At 44.2% G+C, this 19826-nt stretch overlaps 1 protein-coding gene across 1 annotated transcript in view; it reads left to right on the top strand.

The window, feature by feature from the left end:
- LEPR (leptin receptor) overlaps positions 1-19826 on the top strand; it is a 92636-nt gene that overhangs the window by 53265 nt on the left and 19545 nt on the right. The window contains exons 6-9 of the mRNA XM_063428029.1: positions 8615-8760; positions 11838-11982; positions 13931-14224; positions 18890-19007. Of these exons, the coding sequence (XP_063284099.1) occupies positions 8615-8760; positions 11838-11982; positions 13931-14224; positions 18890-19007 (703 nt within the window). The remainder of the gene's footprint in view (positions 1-8614; positions 8761-11837; positions 11983-13930; positions 14225-18889; positions 19008-19826) is intronic.

Below are 19826 nucleotides of genomic sequence, written 5' to 3' on the forward strand. Positions count from 1 at the left end.
CAGTGTAAGCTAATAGCAGCCAGTCAGTGTCCTTCAAGCGGCTCTGTCAGGCCTTCCTTCAGCGTGTGCCCTGCACAACCCTGCCAGCGTGCTTTGACAGTTGCCAATCATATCTGCTGTCTCTTTAGCGTGCTTTTACAAAGAAAAAAGGTTTCCAGTGTAAGCTAATAGCAGCCAGTCAGTGTCCTTCAAGCGGCTCTGTCAGGCCTTCCTTCAGCGTGTGCCCTGCACAACACTGCCAGCGTGCTTTGACAGTTGGCAATCATATCTGGTGTCTCTTTAGCGTGCTTTTACAAAGAAAAAAGGTTTCCAGTGTAAGCTAATAGCAGCCAGTCAGTGTCCTTCAAGCGGCTCTGTCAGGCCTTCCTTCAGCGTGTGCCCTGCACAACACTGCCAGCGTGCTTTGACAGTTGCCAATCATATCTGGTGTCTCTTTAGTGTGCTTTTACAAAGAAAAAAGGTTTCCAGTGTAAGCTAATAGCAGCCAGTCAGTGTCCTTCAAGCGGCTCTGTCAGGCCTTCCTTCAGCGTGTGCCCTGCACAACACTGCCAGCGTGCTTTGACAGTTGCCAATCATATCTGGTGTCTCTTTAGCGTGCTTTTACAAAGAAAAAAGGTTTCCAGTGTAAGTTAATAGCAGCCAGTCAGTGTCCTTCAAGCGGCTCTGTCAGGCCTACTTCAGCGTGTGCTCTGCAGCACTGTTCCAGTGCACATTGCCAATCATATCTGGTGTCTCTATAGCGTGCTTTTAAAAACAAAATTTGTTTTTCACTGTTATAGATTGAATAGCAGTTACTTGTCTTCAAGCGGGTGTCTCAGGCCTACTTCAGCGTGTGCTCTGCAGACCTGTGCCAGTGTGCTTTGACAGTTGCCACTCATATCTTGTGTCTCTATAGCGTGCTTTTACAACCAAAATTTGTTTTTCACTGTTATAGATTGAATAGCAGTTACTTGTCTTCAAGCGGGTGTCTCAGGCCTACAGTGTGTGCTCTGCAGAACTGTTACAGTTCACATTGCCAATCATATCTGGTCTCACAGTAGCTTGCACGCATAGTACCACTAATCCCCCAAAAAATGACAGACAGAGGCAGGCCACCCCGCAGGGGCCGTCGTGGTCGTGGTGCTGTGATTCCCTTTTGCCCTAGAATAATGCCCAGTTTTCAGAAGCCACGTACCCTGAACTTGAAAAGTTCTGAGGACATAGTTGACTGGCTAACACAGGACACCCAATCTTGTACAGCCTCCGCTCGGAACCTTGACGCACCATCCTCCTCCAGCTTAGCTTCAGGCACCTCTCAAGATAGCACTCACCCGCCTGCCGCCACCACCAAAACTAGCACCACAGCCGCTTTACTTGGTATGTCAGAGGAGTTATTCACACACCCGTTTGAAGAAATGAGTGATGCGCAACCATTATTGCTAGAGGATGTAGATAACAGGGATATGTCTCAGGCAGGCAACATTAAACACATGGAGGTACGGTGTGATGATGATGATGTTGTACCCGCTGCTGCTTCCTTTTCTGAATTGTCAGATACAAGCGAAGCGGTTGATGATGACGATGCGTCCATGGATGTCACGTGGGTGCCCGCTAGAAGAGAAGAAGAACAGGGCGAAAGTTCAGATGGGGAGACAGAGAGGAGGAGGAGGAGACGAGTTGGAAGCAGGGGGGGTCGTCGCAAGGAGCTAGTGGCACAGTCAGACAGCATGCATCGGCACCCGGGGTCAGCCCGACAGCACGCCAATCAACGCATGCTGTGTCCACCACCAGAATGCCGTCATTGCAGAGCTCAGCAGTGTGGCATTTTTTTTGTGTGTCTGCCTCTGACAACAGCGATGCCATTTGCAACCTGTGCCAAAGGAAACTGAGTCGTGGGAGGTCCAACACCCACCTAGGTACAACTGCTTTGCGTAGGCACATGATCTCACATCACAAACGCCTATGGGATCAACACATGAGTACAAGCAGCACGCCTACTCTAAGCCGCCATCCTCCTCCTGGTCCAGCATCTTTAGCCACGTCAACCACTGCTGTCCTTCTTGCCCCCTCTCAACCATCCGCCACTCCGTCTCCCGCCTTGAGCAGTTCCCGCTCATCTGCCCACAGTCATGTGTCTGTCAAGGACATGTTTGAACGTAAGAAGCCAATGTCACCAAGTCACCCCCTTGCCCAGCGTCTGACAGCTGGCTTGTCCGAACTATTAGCCCGCCAGCTTTTACCATACAATCTGGTTGAGTCTGAGGCGTTCAAAAAATTTGTAGCTATTGGGACACCGCAGTGGAAGGCACCCGGCCGGAATTTCTTTTCACAAAAGGCAATCCCCAACTTGAACTCGATTGTGCAAAAGGAAGTCATGGCATGTCTGGCACACAGTGTTGGGGCAAGGGTCCATCTGACCACTGATACCTGGTCTGCAAAGTATGGTCAGGGCAGGTATATCACCTACACTGCGCATTGGGTAAACCTGCTGACGGCTGACAAGCAAGGAATGCGTGGCATTGCAGAGGAGTTGGTGACACCGCCACGAATTGCAGGCAGTCCTGCTGCCACCTCCTCTACTCCTCCTACTCCATCCTCTTCCATAACCTCCTTGGCTGAGTCCTCTTGTGCTGCTGCGTCTTGCTCCACATCAACGGCACCCCCCCAGCTCCCCAGGTACTATTCCAAATCCCGGATACGGCAGTGTCACGCCGTCTTGGGTTTGACTTGCTTGAAAGCAGAGAGTCACACCGGACAAGCACTCCTGTCCGCCCTGAACGCACAGGTGGAAAAGTGGCTGACTCCGCAGCAACTGGATATCGGCAAAGTGGTGTGTGACAACGGAAAAAATTTGATAGCGGCATTGAAGTTGGGCAAGTTGACACATGTGCCGTGCATGGCACATGTGTGTAATCTGATCGTACAACGCTTTGTGCATAAGTACACAGGCTTACAGGACGTCCTGAAGCAGGCCAGGAAGGTGTGTGGCCATTTCAGGCGTTCCTACACGGCCATGGCTCACTTTGCCGATATCCAGCGGCGAAACAACATGCCAGTGAGGCGCTTGATTTGCGACAGCCCTACACGTTGGAATTCAACACTCCTAATGTTCGACCGCCTGCTCCAACAAGAAAAAGCTGTTAATGAATATTTGTATGACCGGGGTGCTAGGACAGCCTCTGGGGAGCTGGGAATTTTTTTGCCACGTTACTGGACGCTCATGCGCAATGCCTGTAGGCTCATGCGTCCTTTTGAGGAGGTGACAAACCTAGTCAGTCGCACCGAAGGCACCATCAGCGACATCATACCATTTGTTTTCTTCATGGAGCGTGCCCTGCGAAGAGTGCTGGATCAGGCTGTAGATGAGCGTGAAGAGGAAGAGGAAGAGTTGTGGTCACCATCACCACCAGAAACAGCCTTATCAGCATCGCTTGCTGGACCTGCCGCAACGCTGGAAGAGGATTGTGAGGAAGAGGAGTCAGAGGAGGATTGTAGCTTTGAGGAGGAGGAGGAGGAGCAAGACCAAACACAACAGGCATCCCAGGGTGCTCGTTGTCACCTATCTGGTACCCGTGGTGTTGTACGTGGCTGGGGGGAAGAACATACCTTCAATGACATCAGTGAGGAGGAGGAACGGGAAATGAGTAGCTCGGCATCCAACCTTGTGCAAATGGGGTCTTTCATGCTGTCCTGCCTGTTGAGGGACCCTCGTATAAAAAGGCTGAAGGAGAACGACCTGTACTGGGTGTCCACGCTACTAGACCCCCGGTATAAGCAGAAAGTGGCGGAAATGTTACCGAATTACAACAAGTCGGAAAGGATGCAGCATTTGCAAAATAAATTAAAAAGTATGCTTTACACAGCGTATAAGGGTGATGTCACAGCACAACGGGAATCTAACAGGGGGAGAGGTGGAAGTCATCCTCCTCCTCCTCCTCCCACGACCACGCCGGCAAGGACAGGACGCTTTAAAGACGTGTTGTTGATGGAGGACATGCGGACCTTTTTAAGTCCTATGCATCGCCACAGCCCATCGGGATCCACCCTCAGAGAGCGACTCGACCGACAGGTAGCAGACTACCTCACCTTAACTGCAGATATCGACACTCTGAGGAGCGATGAACCACTTGACTACTGGGTGTGCAGGCTTGACCTGTGGCCTGAGCTATCCCAATTTGCGATAGAACTTCTGGCCTGCCCCGCTTCAAGTGTCCTGTCAGAAAGGACCTTCAGTGCAGCAGGAGGTATTGTCACTGAGAAGAGAAGTCGCCTAGGTCAAAAAATGTCTAGATTACCTCACCTTTATTAAGATGAATGAGGGATGGATCCCGAAGGGACTGACACTGGGCGATACATTCGATTAAAAAAGGCCTGATGAGATGAGCTGCCTTGGGCTAAAAATTGTCCACACGCTGCTGTATTTTAGCTCTGAATGACGTTTGACTTGCGTGACTTATCCGCCACCAACTAGGGTTCAAGCCGCCATGTTTTAGGGCACTTTCTGCCTGTGAAACAAACATCAATTTTTCTGGACGCTGCTACAGCAGCGGCTGCAACAATACCAAATTTTTCAGGCATGTGTACATGCCTATTTTTTAGGCCCACTGGTGCAAGTGGACTGATTACAATTACAGGGCCTCTAAAGAGTCCTGTATTGTTATTTGTCGTCACTACCTTCCCGCGTCGGGAGTGGGTCATTTGCGCCCCTGCTGCCTTCCTTGCATGTGGTAGCTGTTTGTCAGGGATTTGTCAATCCATATCTGCCAAGTGACCCTATGTAGGGGTAACAGTCCCTATTCTGCTCTGTGTCAGTGTGTATCATGGTCTCTGTGGACAAGGAACAGTCTCTATTCTGCTCTGTGTCAGTGTGTATCAGGGGTTTTGAGGACAGGTGTCAATCCATATCTGCCAAGTGACCCTATGTATATCTGCTGTCAGTACACAGGAAAAGTTTAAATATTTCTTGTTCTACGTTCTCTGCAACTCCACGCACCGACTCATCCAATACGTGAAGATCTGGGGTTTCTCTGACTCTCCTCAGTAGTGTATCAAACAGAGTCTGCACTGTGGTAACACGGACATCTTCAGGACATAACTCAACTATTTGCAGATAGGCAGTCTGCAGCTTCTCTTTTTCACCTGTTCTCTTCTTTCTCTTATGCGTATTCTTGTCTATATGCAGGTGGTCTCTTGCCTTTCTTTTAACCAATTCGTTCCTTCCATATGGTTTCAAAAGATCTCTGGCATCATTACTTTCAACGCAAATAACGTCATCATAGTTAGTCTCCTCATTATTCACCGGGAAGAGAGTGTTTGCACTGACTACCCACAGCATGCTCTTGCCATTGCCTACTCCACCTTCAACGACAGGGTGCAAGTCCCAAGGAGAAGGATCATTCACTTTATTATCTGTCTTTATTTCACAAGTAGTGCCTGGAACATCCTCATGGGTCACAAGATGTAAATCTGGACTAATGTCAACCCCAGGGTCTGGAAAATCTAAAGAGTCCTGTATTGTTATTTGTCGTCACTACCTTCCCGCGTCGGGAAGATTTCTTGCACAGGGCGCCCAAAGGCTTAAGGCTGGCCCTGCGCATGGGTCAGTGGCTCTGCACCAGACTTCCCTCCAATTGATCAAAGTTAAAGGATTTCAAGTGGACTGATTACAATCACAGGGCCTCTAAAGAGTCCTGTATTGTTATTTGTCGTCACTACCTTCCCGCGTCGGGAAGATTTCTTGCACAGGGCGCCCAAAGGCCTAAGGCTGGCCCTGCGCATGGGTCAGTGGCTCTGCACCAGACTTCCCTCCAATTGATCAAAGTTAAAGGATTTCAAGTGGACTGATTACAATCACAGGGCCTCTAAAGAGTCCTGTATTGTTATTTGTCGTCACTACCTTCCCGCGTCGGGAAGATTTCTTGCACAGGGCGCCCAAAGGCCTAAGGCTGGCCCTGCGCATGGGTCAGTGGCTCTGCACCAGACTTCCCTCCAATTGATCAAAGTTAAAGGATTTCAAGTGGACTGATTACAATCACAGGGCCTCTAAAGAGTACTGTATTGTTATTTGTCGTCACTACCTTCCCGCGTCGGGAAGATTTCTTGCACAGGGCGCCCAAAGGCCTAAGGCTGGCCCTGTGCATGGGTCAGTGGCTCTGCACCAGACTTCCCTCCAATTGATCAAAGTAAAAGGATTTCAAGTGGACTGATTACAATCACAGGGCCTCTAAAGAGTCCTGTATTGTTATTTGTCGTCACTACCTTCCCGCGTCGAGAGTGGGTCATTTGCGCCCCTGCTGCCTTCCTTGCATGTGGTAGCTGTTTGTCAGGGATTTGTCAATCCATATCTGCCAAGTGACCCTATGTAGGGGGAACAGTCCCTATTCTGCTCTGTGTCAGTGTGTATCATGGTCTCTGTGGACAAGGGACAGTCTCTATTCTGCTCTGTGTCAGTGTGTATCAGGGGTTTTGAGGACAGGTGTCAATCCATATCTGCCAAGTGACCCTATGTAGGAGGAACAGTCTCTATTCTGCTCTGTGTCAGTGTGTATCAGGGATCATTAGGACAGGTGTCAATCCATATCTGCCAAGTGACCCTATGTAGGAGGAACAGTCTCTATTCTGCTCTGTGTCAGTGTGTATCAGGGATCATTAGGACAGGTGTCAATCCATATCTGCCAAGTGACCCTATGTAGGAGGAACAGTCCCTATTCTGCTCTGTGTCAGTGTGTATCAGGGATCATTAGGACAGGTGTCAATCCATATCTGCCAAGTGACCCTATGTAGGGGGAACAGTCTCTATTCTGCTCTGTGTCAGTGTGTATCAGGGATCATTAGGACAGGTGTCAATCCATATCTGCCAAGTGACCCTATGTAGGAGGAACAGTCCCTATTCTGCTCTGTGTCAGTGTGTATCAGGGATCATTAGGACAGGTGTCAATCCATATCTGCCAAGTGACCCTATGTAGGGGGAACAGTCTCTATTCTGCTCTGCGTCAGTGTGTATCAGGGATCATTAGGATAGGTGTCAATGCATATCTGCCAAGTGACCCTATGTAGGAGGAACAGTCCCTATTCTGCTCTGTGTCAGTGTGTATCAGGGATCATTAGGATAGGTGTCAATCCATATCTGCCAAGTGACCCTATGTAGGGGGAACAGTCTCTATTCTGCTCTGTGTCAGTGTGTATCAGGGATCATTAGGATAGGTGTCAATCCATATCTGCCAAGTGACCCTATGTAGGGGGAACAGTCCCTATTCTGCTCTGTGTCAGTGTGTATCATGGTCTCTGTGGACAAGGAACAGTCTCTATTCTGCTCTGTGTCAGTGTGTATCAGGGGTTTTGAGGACAGGTGTCAATCCATATCTGCCAAGTGACCCTATGTAGGGGGAACAGTCTCTATTCTGCTCTGTGTCAGTGTGTATCAGGGGTTTTGAGGACAGGTGTCAATCCATATCTGCCAAGTGACCCTATGTAGGGGGAACAGTCTCTATTCTGCTCTGTGTCAGTGTGTATCAGGGCTGGGCTTTGAGGACAGGTGTCAATGTTAGGTGATGTCTGCCCTTTATGGATTAAAAGCAGACTCTGCATCAATTGTGCAATTTTCCATGGGAGTTTTGCCATGGATCCCCCTCTGGCATGCCACAGTCCAGGTGTTAGTCCCCTTGAAACAACTTTTCCATCACTATTGTGGCCAGAAAGAGTCCCTGTTGTTTTTAAAATTCGCCTGCCCATTGAAGTCAATGGCGGTTCGCCGGTTCGCGAACATTTGCGGAAGTTCGCGTTCGCCGTTCGCGAACCGAAAATTCCGGGTTCGCGACAACACTAGTGGTCTGTGGTCACCACCTGCAGAACCACTCCTTTATTGGGGGTGTCTTGCTAATTGCCTATAATTTCCACCTGTTGTCTATCCCATTTGCACAACAGCATGTGAAATTGATTGTCACTCAGTGTTGCTTCCTAAATGGACAGTTTGATTTCACAGAAGTGCGATTGACTTGGAGTTACATTGTGTTGTTTAAGTGTTCCCTTTATTTTTTTGAGCAGTGTATATACATACATATATTTGCATGTCCTGCTCTGCTGTTTTTAAATTTATTTATTTAAAAAAAAAATTTAAACTAGCTTATTGACTCTCCTCTGTTGTTTTAAGTGTTAACCTCAATCACATTGATCAGTATTGCTCCAGACCTGAGGAAGAGAGGAAAACTATTGAAAGTTTGTCTTTGAAATATTATGTTAGTCCAATAAAATTTTTATCATTGCAATACTGCAATACTCTGGTATTTGGCATCTTGCCTACTGGACTAATACAGCTATTCCAATCGACACTGTATAAATATAGATAGATAGACTGATCAACCACAACAATAAAACTACATGCCTAATATTGTGTAGGTCCTTCTCATGCTGCAGTCGAGGCATGAACTTCACAAGACCTCTGAATGCGTCCTATGATATCTGAACATAGCTGCAGATCATTTAAGTCCTACAGGTACAAGGTATACCTTACAATACTTCTAAATTCTCCCACTAAATATAATTAAAATTAAACATGTATGACATGCTGGAAGAGTAGGCGAAGAGAGCACTGCCCAAATGAGTTTAACATCTCAGAATGTTTTTTTTTCTTCTACAGTCAAACCCAATCCACCAGATGATTTGAAAATGGAAATCACAGAACAAGGAACATTAAAGGTTCTCTGGTCAAAGCCGAAGTTTTCACCGACTGACCTTCAATATCTAGTGAAACATTACACGAATACATCGGCAAACAGGACCCAGGTAAGGCAGTCTTTCACGCTCTAATGACGATCCATTACAAGCTTACGAAAATATTTAATTGAGACCGTTAATCTGTGTCTGAAAATGACCTGCTAATCAGTGGACTCGTTTCAAACTGTGTGCCGCTGTACGATAAGGGGCATTGTCTATGACGCATGGCAGCGCAATTACCCAGGCCCTCGGTAACATGTACGATTATGCTCACTGTTAAATTGTACTAATTAAATATGGCAACACACACGGTAAGGAAAAGAAAGATGAAAGAACACATTATTTTTGTTTTTATCATTTTAATGATGTTGAAATGTTGACATTTTCTGTAAAAGTAGTTAAAAAGGACAAAAAGGTTGGAGTCAATTAACGCTTTCCGTACTGAGTGTATTAAACAGTTACTGGATTAAATATTAATATGCAAAAATAATAGATTTCAAATATTACAAAATAAAACTTATATTTTATGTGCCTTAATTTGTTGCAAATGCCCAGGCTTGCATCTTCTCCAGTGAACTCTTCTTTGACCAGGAATCAATGAATTCAGTCAGTCATGAAATTTGCTTGAAGGAACACTATAGTGTCAGGATAACAAACACGTATTCCTGTCACTATAGTGTTTACCTAACTATTTAGGTTACAAGCCCCTTTAATCCATCGCCATGCCAGTCTCTTTATATTATTATATTATTAATTACTTCAAAGTGATGGTTGTGCCGCTGAGCAGTCATTTTTACGTGTAGGACTAGTAAGGCTAATATATATATATATTAATTAGCCTTACTAGTCCTACACGTATAGTGGTTAACTGAATTTACACAGACACGGAAAGTCACCATTTCAGATAGATGTCTTTTCCATTGTACAGCGGTTTGAATTTACAGCAAAAATGACTGCTCAGCGGCACAACCATCACTTTGAAGTAAACAAAAGCTGTTCTAAAAATATTTAAAAAACAAAACAAAACAAAGACAATTGTACTTCATGTGATACTAGCCATCTCTGTTCATTTTGCAATGCGTACATTTACATTAGAGCATCTCCACGCTAACCTTGCTCTGCGGGGGTGGCATCTTTAACTGGTCTTTGGTAGAAAGCACAATTTACTATGGACCAGGAGCAACACATGCCAAACTGTCTCAGAGCACATGTTTGAGATGCCCAATGCCTTATGATGGCAGGATTCATGACTGTGCACTCACTCTGTACTATGACATGCAGAGTTTTTGGTCAGACCAAAGATTTCTAAAAGTAACAATATAGCATTAGGAATGCAGTTAAATTGCAAATGTAACTGCAAAAATATAGGCTAGAATGTATACATTCTGTCCACTTAATTGGATATATTCTCTAAAAGGTTTTTACAATTGACACTTTGGCCTAAATTTCAATTCATCTTTTTTCATTTTCTAGTAAATAACACCAAATAGTTATTCATTAAACCACAAATGACCATAAATTATCCAAATTTCCATGAATTGTCAGAGGAACTTCAAATATTAGGCCAAGATAGCAAATCATTATTTTATTGATTTCTAGTTTTTTTTATTCTAGTTTTCTTTGATTGGGTAACTAAAATTATAGATCAGGGTGGTGCAGTAGACATTGCTTACCTAGATTTCACTAAGGCTTTTGACACTGTTGCACATAGAAGGCTTATCAATAAACTGCAATCTTTGAGTTTGGATTCCAATATTGTTGAATGGGTGAGGCAGTGGCTGAGTGACAGGCAACAGAGGGTTGTAGTCAATGGAGTATATTCGAAGCTTGGGCTTGTCACCAGTGGGGTACCTCAGGGATCTGCACTTGGACCCATTCTCTTTAATATTTTTATTAGTGATATTGCAGAAGGTCTTGATGGTAAGGTGTGTCTTTTTGCGGATGATACTAAGATATGTAACAGGGTTGATGTTCCAGGAGGGATAAGCCAAATGGCAAATGATTTAGGTAAACTAGAAAAATGGTCAGAGTTGTGGCAACTGACATTTAATGTGGATAAGTGCAAGATAATGCATCTTAAACGTATAAACCCAAGGGCAGAGTCCTAACCTCAACATCTGAGGAAAAGGATTTGGGGATTTCTGAGGACTTAAAGGTAGGCTGACAATGTAATAGAGCAGCAGGAAATGCTAGCAGAATGCTGGGTTGTATAGGGAGAGGTATTAGCAGTAGAAAGATGGAAGTGCTCATGCCATTGTACAGAACACTGGTGAGACCACACTTGGAGTATTTTACGCAGTACTGGAGACCCTATCTTCAGAAGGATATTGATACCTTAGAGAGAGTTCAAAGAAGGGCTACTAAACTGGTTCATGGATTGCAGGATAAAACTTACCAGGAAAGGATCTTAACATGTATAGCTTGGAGGAAAGACAAGACAGGAGAGAAATGATAGAAACATTTAAATACATAAAGGGAATCAACACAGTAAAGGAGGAGACTATATTTAAAAGAAGAAAAACTACCACAACAAGAGGACATAGTCTTAAATTAGAGGGGCAAAGGTTTAAAAATAATATCAGGAAGTATTACTTTACTGAGAGGGTAGTGGATGCATGGAATAGCCTTCCAGCTGAAGTGGTTGAGGTTAATACAGTGAAGGAGTCTAAGCACGCGTGGGATAGGCATGAGGCTAACCTAGCTATAAGATAAGGCCAGGGACTAATGAGAGTATTTAGAAAATTGGACAGACTAGATGGGCCGAATTGTTCTTATCTGGGTGTTCCCAGGAACACTCTAAAGCAAGGCTAAATCGACCTCATTGTCCCTCTTATAGCCCCGTCTGCATTTTCAAGTGAGCTTAGGAGAGCTTGAAATCCTGGTGGATGTCATTGCAGAGAACCTGACTAGGATGCTGAAGCTGTGAGTTCAAACCCAGCCAGGTCTCTTAAAAAAATAAAATGTAATTACAGTCTTAGGACAAACCTGTTCACTAGTGCAAATCTCATTTTTTTAAATTAGCATTTTTAAAATAAAATGTATAGGGTATTTTTCTGTGGATGCACGCTTTCATATAACGTAGCATGCATGCTTTTGTGTGACTGGATTTTATCACATTGTAAACATGAAACCAAACTATTTTCTAGGTTTTCCATCTTGTTAATGAAACATCGTTGATCATTGAGAACGTTGTGCCATGTTCTACGCATCTAGTTGAGGTGCGTTGTAAAAGCCTACATAACACCAGCATTTGGAGTGACTGGAGCAGTCCTGCTGTCTTCAATCCACAAGGTTTGTGCTTGAATCTGTATTGTCTTATTTTCAGCTTTTTTTGAAGGCTAGAAGCACAACAGCCTCTTTCAGCAGGATAAATGAATGAATCCTGCTACACTGCTAAAATTATTCAGGATTGGTTTGAGGAACATGGCAAAGAGTTCAAGGTATTCCCTTCTCCTCTAAATTCCCCAGTTCTCAATCCCATTCAGCATCTGTGGGATGTGCTGGAACATCAAATCCACTTCATGGAGGCCCCACTTCGCAACTTGCAGGACTTAAAGGGTCTGCTGATAATGTCTTGGTGCCAGATACCACAGGACACATACAGAGGTCTTGTGGAGTCCATGCCTGGACACATTGTTTTGGCAGCACAAGGAGGACCTACACAATATTCGGCAGATGGTGTTAATGTTGAGGCTGATCAGTATCTATGAGAGACACATAGCTTTAGATATCTGTGCTAAACCTTGATGCAAATAAAAATAAACAAATCTTGCATTATGCAATAATACTTACATTATTGGACTAGCCAGGGCTGGATTTATATAGAGGCTAATGGAGCTCTAACTGGAGGCCCGTGCTTATGGAAAGTTGAAACAGCGCTGTTTGCATAGTTCGCCCTTAGTTGTCCAAACTGAGTGATTGGCGGGCACCCTGGTATGCATCCACGTCAGGCTGACGTTCCAATTCTTTTTGGCAGGCATTCCCCCTTCCTCGGTGGTCCATGCAATTGGGCAGTGCCAGTGATGTGATTCGCGTCACAGGCCCACCTCCTTATACCCTGCCTACTAATGTCCTGCTTCACAGGATGCTGATGTTGGGGAAAGTGGGTTTGGGCGAGAGATAAAAGCGAGAGATTAGCATAGGGTATGGGTATCCTTATATATGCATCCTGTGAGTTTCCTCCAGCACCACCTCCCCCAGATACATGACACTTGGGAGGACGGCTGTTTTAGTATTTTCTATCAATAAGATACTGTAATTAGGCCCATCATAATTGTGAGCAGCAGGCCCACTGGGCTCTTTATTCAGCCGTGTGACTAGCATAAAAAAATTCCAGCATCCTCAGCATGAAACCACCGAATGTTCCTCATAGAGATGGTATAATCCATCTCTATGACGAGATGCAAATTGGTGCAAAACAACAACTGCCACGCATGCGCGATAGACACTTCACTGATTCTCTACTACTTATCTCAGATAGGGCTGGCGTGGCAGCTGGGGCAAGACTGGTGTAACAAGGGCTGAAATGCATGTGTATCTTATTTACGGACGGGGGGGGGGGGGGGGAAGAGGGGAGAGGTGGAGAAACACCTATTTCTAGCATTAAGACGTGTTTGTATATTTCATGTTAGACTTTCCCTATAAGTTTGTTTTTGTGTCTTTTTCCTCCCAAAAACAAAATACATTGCGTTTTAGATGCTGTTTTACTATTCCTCAAATCATTATGTTTTTGGCTAACATCCCCTTGGGCACAGTGTAATCGGAAAAAACCTTGGGAGGGGGGAACAAACTAACACAAGGGAAAAAGTGACCTATTCAATAAACTAAAGCATGGCCAGATTAGCATTCCTTACTATATTTTTATCTATTAAATGATGGATTATCATAGCCAGCTTGTTATCGTGTCATTTAATTACCAATTCTGTTTTTTTAGATGTTCTAATGATGAAGTGGAGATATCCTTAACAGATTCTACGTTAGAGGCATTAAATCCCTGCGCTGTTATGTCACTAATTAATAGGATGCTATTTTGCTTTTTATTTCACCAAGCACAGCATACCTTTTAACGTCTATTACCTCCAAATCCCTGTCTAATAAGCATCTTCAAGGAGACGGCTTGTAAACCCTTGCTTTAATATGTCCTCGTGTTTTCCTGTTCATTATAACAGTCCAGATACTGATCGTGAATCCATGAAATCCTTTTGTGCGTCTTATCTCCCTTTCTTGTTTTCTCTTACAGATGTTTTCTATTTCCCCCAGAAAGTTCTGGCTAGTAGTGGATCCAATGTATCGGTCCATTGTATTTACTGTGACGGAGGTAGAGCGGTCCCATCGAAGGAGATTAGATGGTGGTTTAATTTAGCTGAGAAGATATCTGATCTCCAGTATTCCGTCGTCAGTGAATATGCCGGCAAAGTATCAATAACGAACCTCAACACCACAAAACCAAAGGGGAAGTTTAACTACGACGTGTTACATTGCTGTATCCAGAGTAACAAATGCCATCACCGGTACGCTGAAATTCACGTTCTAGGTACTATGATATGCAACTACCCTTTGGTTCTGGTGCAGTTTGCAATATCCATATTTAAATGGTGATTATTAAAGTTGGGGATGGCTAAAAAAAATAATTGAACTGAATTAATGTCACTTAATAATGTAAGCATAGGATACAGTGAAGAATAGATGAGGAAGCTGCACATTTTTACAATTTTTTTTACTCCTCAATCAAACTCGAATGCGTAAACAGACTATGCATACAAATTCTTAAAGCAGATCTGTCATTTTAGGGTCATGGATATGTATTTGTTTCTGCAAAAACTATAAAGATTTGAACATGGAAAAACCAAAAACAAAACGTATTATGATGCCAAAACCTACCAACATTGGTGCTAGGAGTGACTCTTTAATCAAGAACTGCTCAATTTAGTAGGACAGATATTGGCATACACCACCACTACATCCCCTATTCCTACACTACATCCCTGATTCCTGCACTATAGCTCCTCTTGCCCCATTATTATTATTATTATTATTATTAGTAGTAGTATTTTTATAGCGCCAGCATATTCTGTAGCGCTTTACAATATTAAAGTAGCGGGAGATATACCTATAAATGAGATGATTACAAAAACTTACTGGAACAATAGGTTGAAGAGTGCCCTGCTCAAACAAGCTTACAGTCTAGAGAGGACAGCACGTTTCTAGTGGCTGTCTACAAGAGGTGCTTTCTGGATTTTCATTACAGCCCTCACCCCCCCTCCCCCCCCACACCCCCCACACTGCAGCTCCTACCCCAGCACTACAACCCCTATTACCACATTGCAGCTCCTCTGTCCCGTTTGAAACTTTGCCTATCCACTACAGCCCCATTTCACCACTAAATCCCCTATTTTTTAATAATTTCCCCTCAGTCCCTACCCCCACTGCAGCCCATATCACTCCACTACAGCCCATATCCATCCAGTACAGCTCCAATCCCCCATTACAGCCTCTAACCCCCCATTATAATAACCTTGACAATGGTATTAGACATTGTATTTTTATTTTTTGGAGACCAGCTAGAATAAAGGTGTAACGGACCGTTTCGCTCAGAAGGGGATAAAAACCCGTTTAGGTGATAATCCCCTTTCCCATAGACCAGCAGCTACTGCAAGCACCAAACTCCTGAACTGCAAACTGTACGAATTCACCAACTCCCGAACTGGAAACACACGAACACTGGAATCAGCCGAACAGGAAAAGCATACAATCCGCTTACACTCCTGGCAGTCAGCATACAATCCAATGCCCCCAAAAACGAGCGACACATCGGTTTGAGGGTCAAGCAGAATCTGAGGTGCTGGCACACCCAGCCTGTTTTTTATTACAGTTGTTGCAAATACAGGTCCGCCCACAGGGAGGTATAAAACAACCAATCACATCACAGTTACATCCCACATATTCCCTCCCCTTATCCTGAGAGGAAACTCAATTACACATACAGTTAAAACATACTTTCTACCCAACTTTCATAACTCTAAAACCATACATCACATTCACATAAAAAATATATATCCACGATCAATCAATTCAGGGGAACAACATATTAAAAAATGGCATGAATCAGACCAGGGGTTCAAAAGTTAGTAAAGTATCTTTTAAAACCCCCTGCCAGACTCAGCAAAGGCCCAGCCAGACCAAGCGACCCAAACGCCCATTCGCCCACGCAGAGCCTGGAGCAGTTTGATAAAATATGCCAAAGCTTCTGGACGACACTCTGCTCCAAGGGAATGACATACAGCCAAGCGGTGAGAGCGGTGGCAAAGCTGATCCGCCCAGACACCCGGCGCCGCTACTACGACCCCCGGCCGCAGGCCCCCAGAACGATCTCCAAGCCTCTCAGTGACAAGAGACCGACAAACCGAGAAATGGCGCCAGGAGGCTCAGATATGAACACCCACACACGCTGGAGCCTAGAGCAAGCTACACGCACAAGCAACCCACAGGACCAAAGCCTCGGACACCAGCAAGGCGCACCTATGCCCAGTGGGATTACAGCCTCCAGCCGGATCACAAAACAAGACCACACCACACAACCTACGGACACAGCCAGTTCCCAATGCGGAGACGCCATCAAGGTGATACCCGGCGGGGTAACGGCTTTGCCGCTGACAGGGGTTGGCTGAACTTTCCCTAGGGACTGCCATCTGACCAACCACCTCTCTGACAACTAGATGAACAATCGATATTCCTTAAGTACCACGCATTGACTTTTTTCTTTTTAATTTTATAGTATGATTTTCCTTTTGTTATTATCTCTCAAGCGATCATTAACCCCTTGCTAAGTGAACCATAAGCATTATTATACACGCTAGCTGACTCAATCTAATATGGCACCCTATGCGTGCTTGCCAGTCACTAGGTGGCTGTTGGTCTACCTGCATGTTAACATGCTGGAAAGCACTTACCTCTAGCATGTTGCCAGCTAATGTATTTTTCCAAAATTTACACATGCCAGGTGATCCAGTTACAGGGACAGACATTTACCTTTTAATATGTTAACAGCTAATGTCTTTTCCCAAAACTCACACATGCCAGGCGATTCAGTTACAGTGACAGACATCTACCTCTAGTATGTTGCCAGCTAATGTCTTTTCCCAAAATTTACACATGCCAGGTGATCCAGCTACAGAGACAGGCATATAATTGTAAGCAGATTCACCGGCGCATATATGGTAAAGCTGAAAGCCACTGCAAACATACTTTTACCTGCTAATGTATCAACCATTTATACTATATGTGCAGTCTACGTTAAGCGAATTACACATTTAACTCACTCTTGTTAATCTTAACACTGAACGCTAGCCTGATCATTCCAGTACTAGTATTGTTTTATTACCTAATCTTAATGTCAGCATATACCCAGATCTTCAATGTTTTATGTTGCCTATTATACTGACATAAGCTGCAGTTTACCCTGACCTAAGCATGACACTTATAACAAAAAATGTGCAGATGTAACCTATGTCGATTAATGGCCGGTACTTGCTGTTGTGGCAGTGCCGACATGTTTGTCACCCTTATGCACGCTAAAATAAAGAATTAAAAAAAACAAAAAAACCCTGCCAGCATGGCTTTCCGGCTCAGACCGGTTTTACAGAGCCCTCTCTCCTGGAGACAATGGAGAAGTAATCCAATTACCTCCCAGGACAAGACTCCATTATGCACATGGGGACACAAAGACAGTAAAACACTTTAAAATACATAAAGTCACCTTTTACACATAACACACAGACATTTCACATATCCCCAGATAGCTGGGATCTAAACTACCGAATAGCGCTCCGATCCTATTCACACAGTTCAATTGCCATGCAGCTAAAGTCTTTCCCATAGTCTTTCATTATATGAATAGGCTCCATGGCATAGCTATCTGGGGTATCACCGCTCACACAGGGCAAGTACCGAATGACCCCACTGTATTTAAAGGGCCAGAATGAGTGACATGCACTCTGTTAGGGCTGAATACATTTTTTAAAGGGCCCAATCTCCCAGGGCCATAGTCCAAAGGCAGCAGGCAGGCAACCAGGCTTCTCCAGTTCATAGTGGTGAGGTTGGTTTCGCCACAAAAGGACTTTTTTTTTTTTAGCTTCTGCAGTTAAATTGCTTTTGCACAAACCTCCCAACTATCCCAATTTTGACGGGACAGTCCTGATTTTCAAGTCCTGTCCCACCATCCCACTTTTGAGGACACCGGGTTACCGTACCAAAAAAGCATAGTGTGTGTTCATCATTAGATGCGCTTGCGCTACACTCTGGGCTCTAAACCCTGCAGAGAGAGCTGAAGCAGTGTACCCTGCATGCCTTGCCCTTAGTGGGCTGGCCTGCTTGACTGACATGCCAGTAATGCAGACGGGTGTGCCCTCTTTGTACAGGGCCAGTAAGGTGATCAATAATAATAATAAATAATTGCACTTCTTTCATTACAAAAGATTACCGGAATTACCCAATCGCAGTGAATTACAATATTCACCCGTCGCCCGCTGAATATGCAAACACTTGGAGTCCTTTTCCCATGATTCTTTGAGTGAACGTACACGCAAGCTGTACACTGGGAACCGTGCGAACGTGGTACGCAGAGAATTGCAGTGAAGACTTCCATGCAATTTCGCAGAAGCTTTTTTGATACAAACTTAAATGGTGTTCTTTAATAAATAAATAGGCACAATATGAATTTATATTGAACTATCGCAATATGCTCTAACCACACGTGTTATAGTTCTGTTTCAAAAATATATTCTACAACAGTTTATTTCAAGGGTGGCGATAGTTGGCACTGCACTGCACTGTGGGTAAAATGTCCCATAAGGTCCAGGTTTTAGAGTGGCATAAAATCATGGGAAATGTATTCCTCAAACATCTGTAGTGTCCGGGCTAGCATCGTTTGACCAGATTATACCTCAAACACAAGATAAAACAATATTCAGCTATTAACTGCATCATAAACCTAATTCAACCCCCACTTCCCACAAGAGTTCCATCAATACTAGTAATTTGTAAATTAATGTAAATGACAGTAATAATATATGATATTTTTTGTTTTTTATTTGCTTATTTTGTGCATCTAAGGTAGCCAATATGGAATTTAGTTTCAGACAGTGTTATGATAACTGGAAATGTCTGGTGTTAGATAAATATTTTTTTTATTTTTTTTAAGATACCAATATCAACATTTCATGCCAAACTGAGGGACGTCAAACTGCCATGACCTGCCGCTGGGACGCTAAACAAATTCCAATACGAGATAACATTTCTTTGGAGCTTAAATATTATCGGTGAGTCAGTGTGTTCTTCATAAATTGATTCCAGCCAGCTTTGCCCCTGGAACCATTGTATTGATGACTATACATTAGTGAGGATCCCTTAAAGGGACGCTATAGGCACCCAGAGCATTTCAACTCATTGTTACATTGCAGGGTTAAGACTGCCTCTAGAGGCTGTCTACCAGAGGTGCTTCCTGAATTTTCACGTAGCTTAACTCCATGAAACAACATTGTTTTCACGCTTCTCACGAGGATGTCCAACATCTTCAAAATCTCCATAGGAAAGCATTGATTCGATGCTTGCCTATGGCAAAGGCCTAATGTGCCACAGCACTTGCCCCATCGCTGTTACGGAGAAGGAGGAGACAAAGACAGGGCCGACTACCTGAGCACTGGAAAGAGGTAAATAAATCACTGGGTGGGTGGCAAACCTATTGTAAATTCCAGAGAAACACTATAGCACTATAGCGTTAGGAATACAGTTTTATATTCCTAACGCTATAGCGTTTCTTTAATGATTTAACCTTCTAAGCTATATTCTTCCCATACTATGGGCGCCCTGCCCGAGTCATTATTCTCATATTACAGACATATCTACCTCTCCATAGATATATCATCCTGAACAGCCATACCCTGACACCCATAAACGTATTAAACCCTTTGCATTCACAGAACACTCTTACATCCACAATTAATGACCATACTCACACTCCCACCGCTATGCTCTCCACACTCAACTCCATATTCCGGTCCATCCATATTTTCACCCCCTCCTAACGGTTTCCCTAAAATGTAAAGCACCAAACTTTTTTGCCAGAGATTAGCAAAAGT

This window comes from Pelobates fuscus, chromosome 7 (assembly GCF_036172605.1).
Source record: "Pelobates fuscus isolate aPelFus1 chromosome 7, aPelFus1.pri, whole genome shotgun sequence".
NCBI classification, from domain to species: domain Eukaryota; kingdom Metazoa; phylum Chordata; class Amphibia; order Anura; family Pelobatidae; genus Pelobates; species Pelobates fuscus.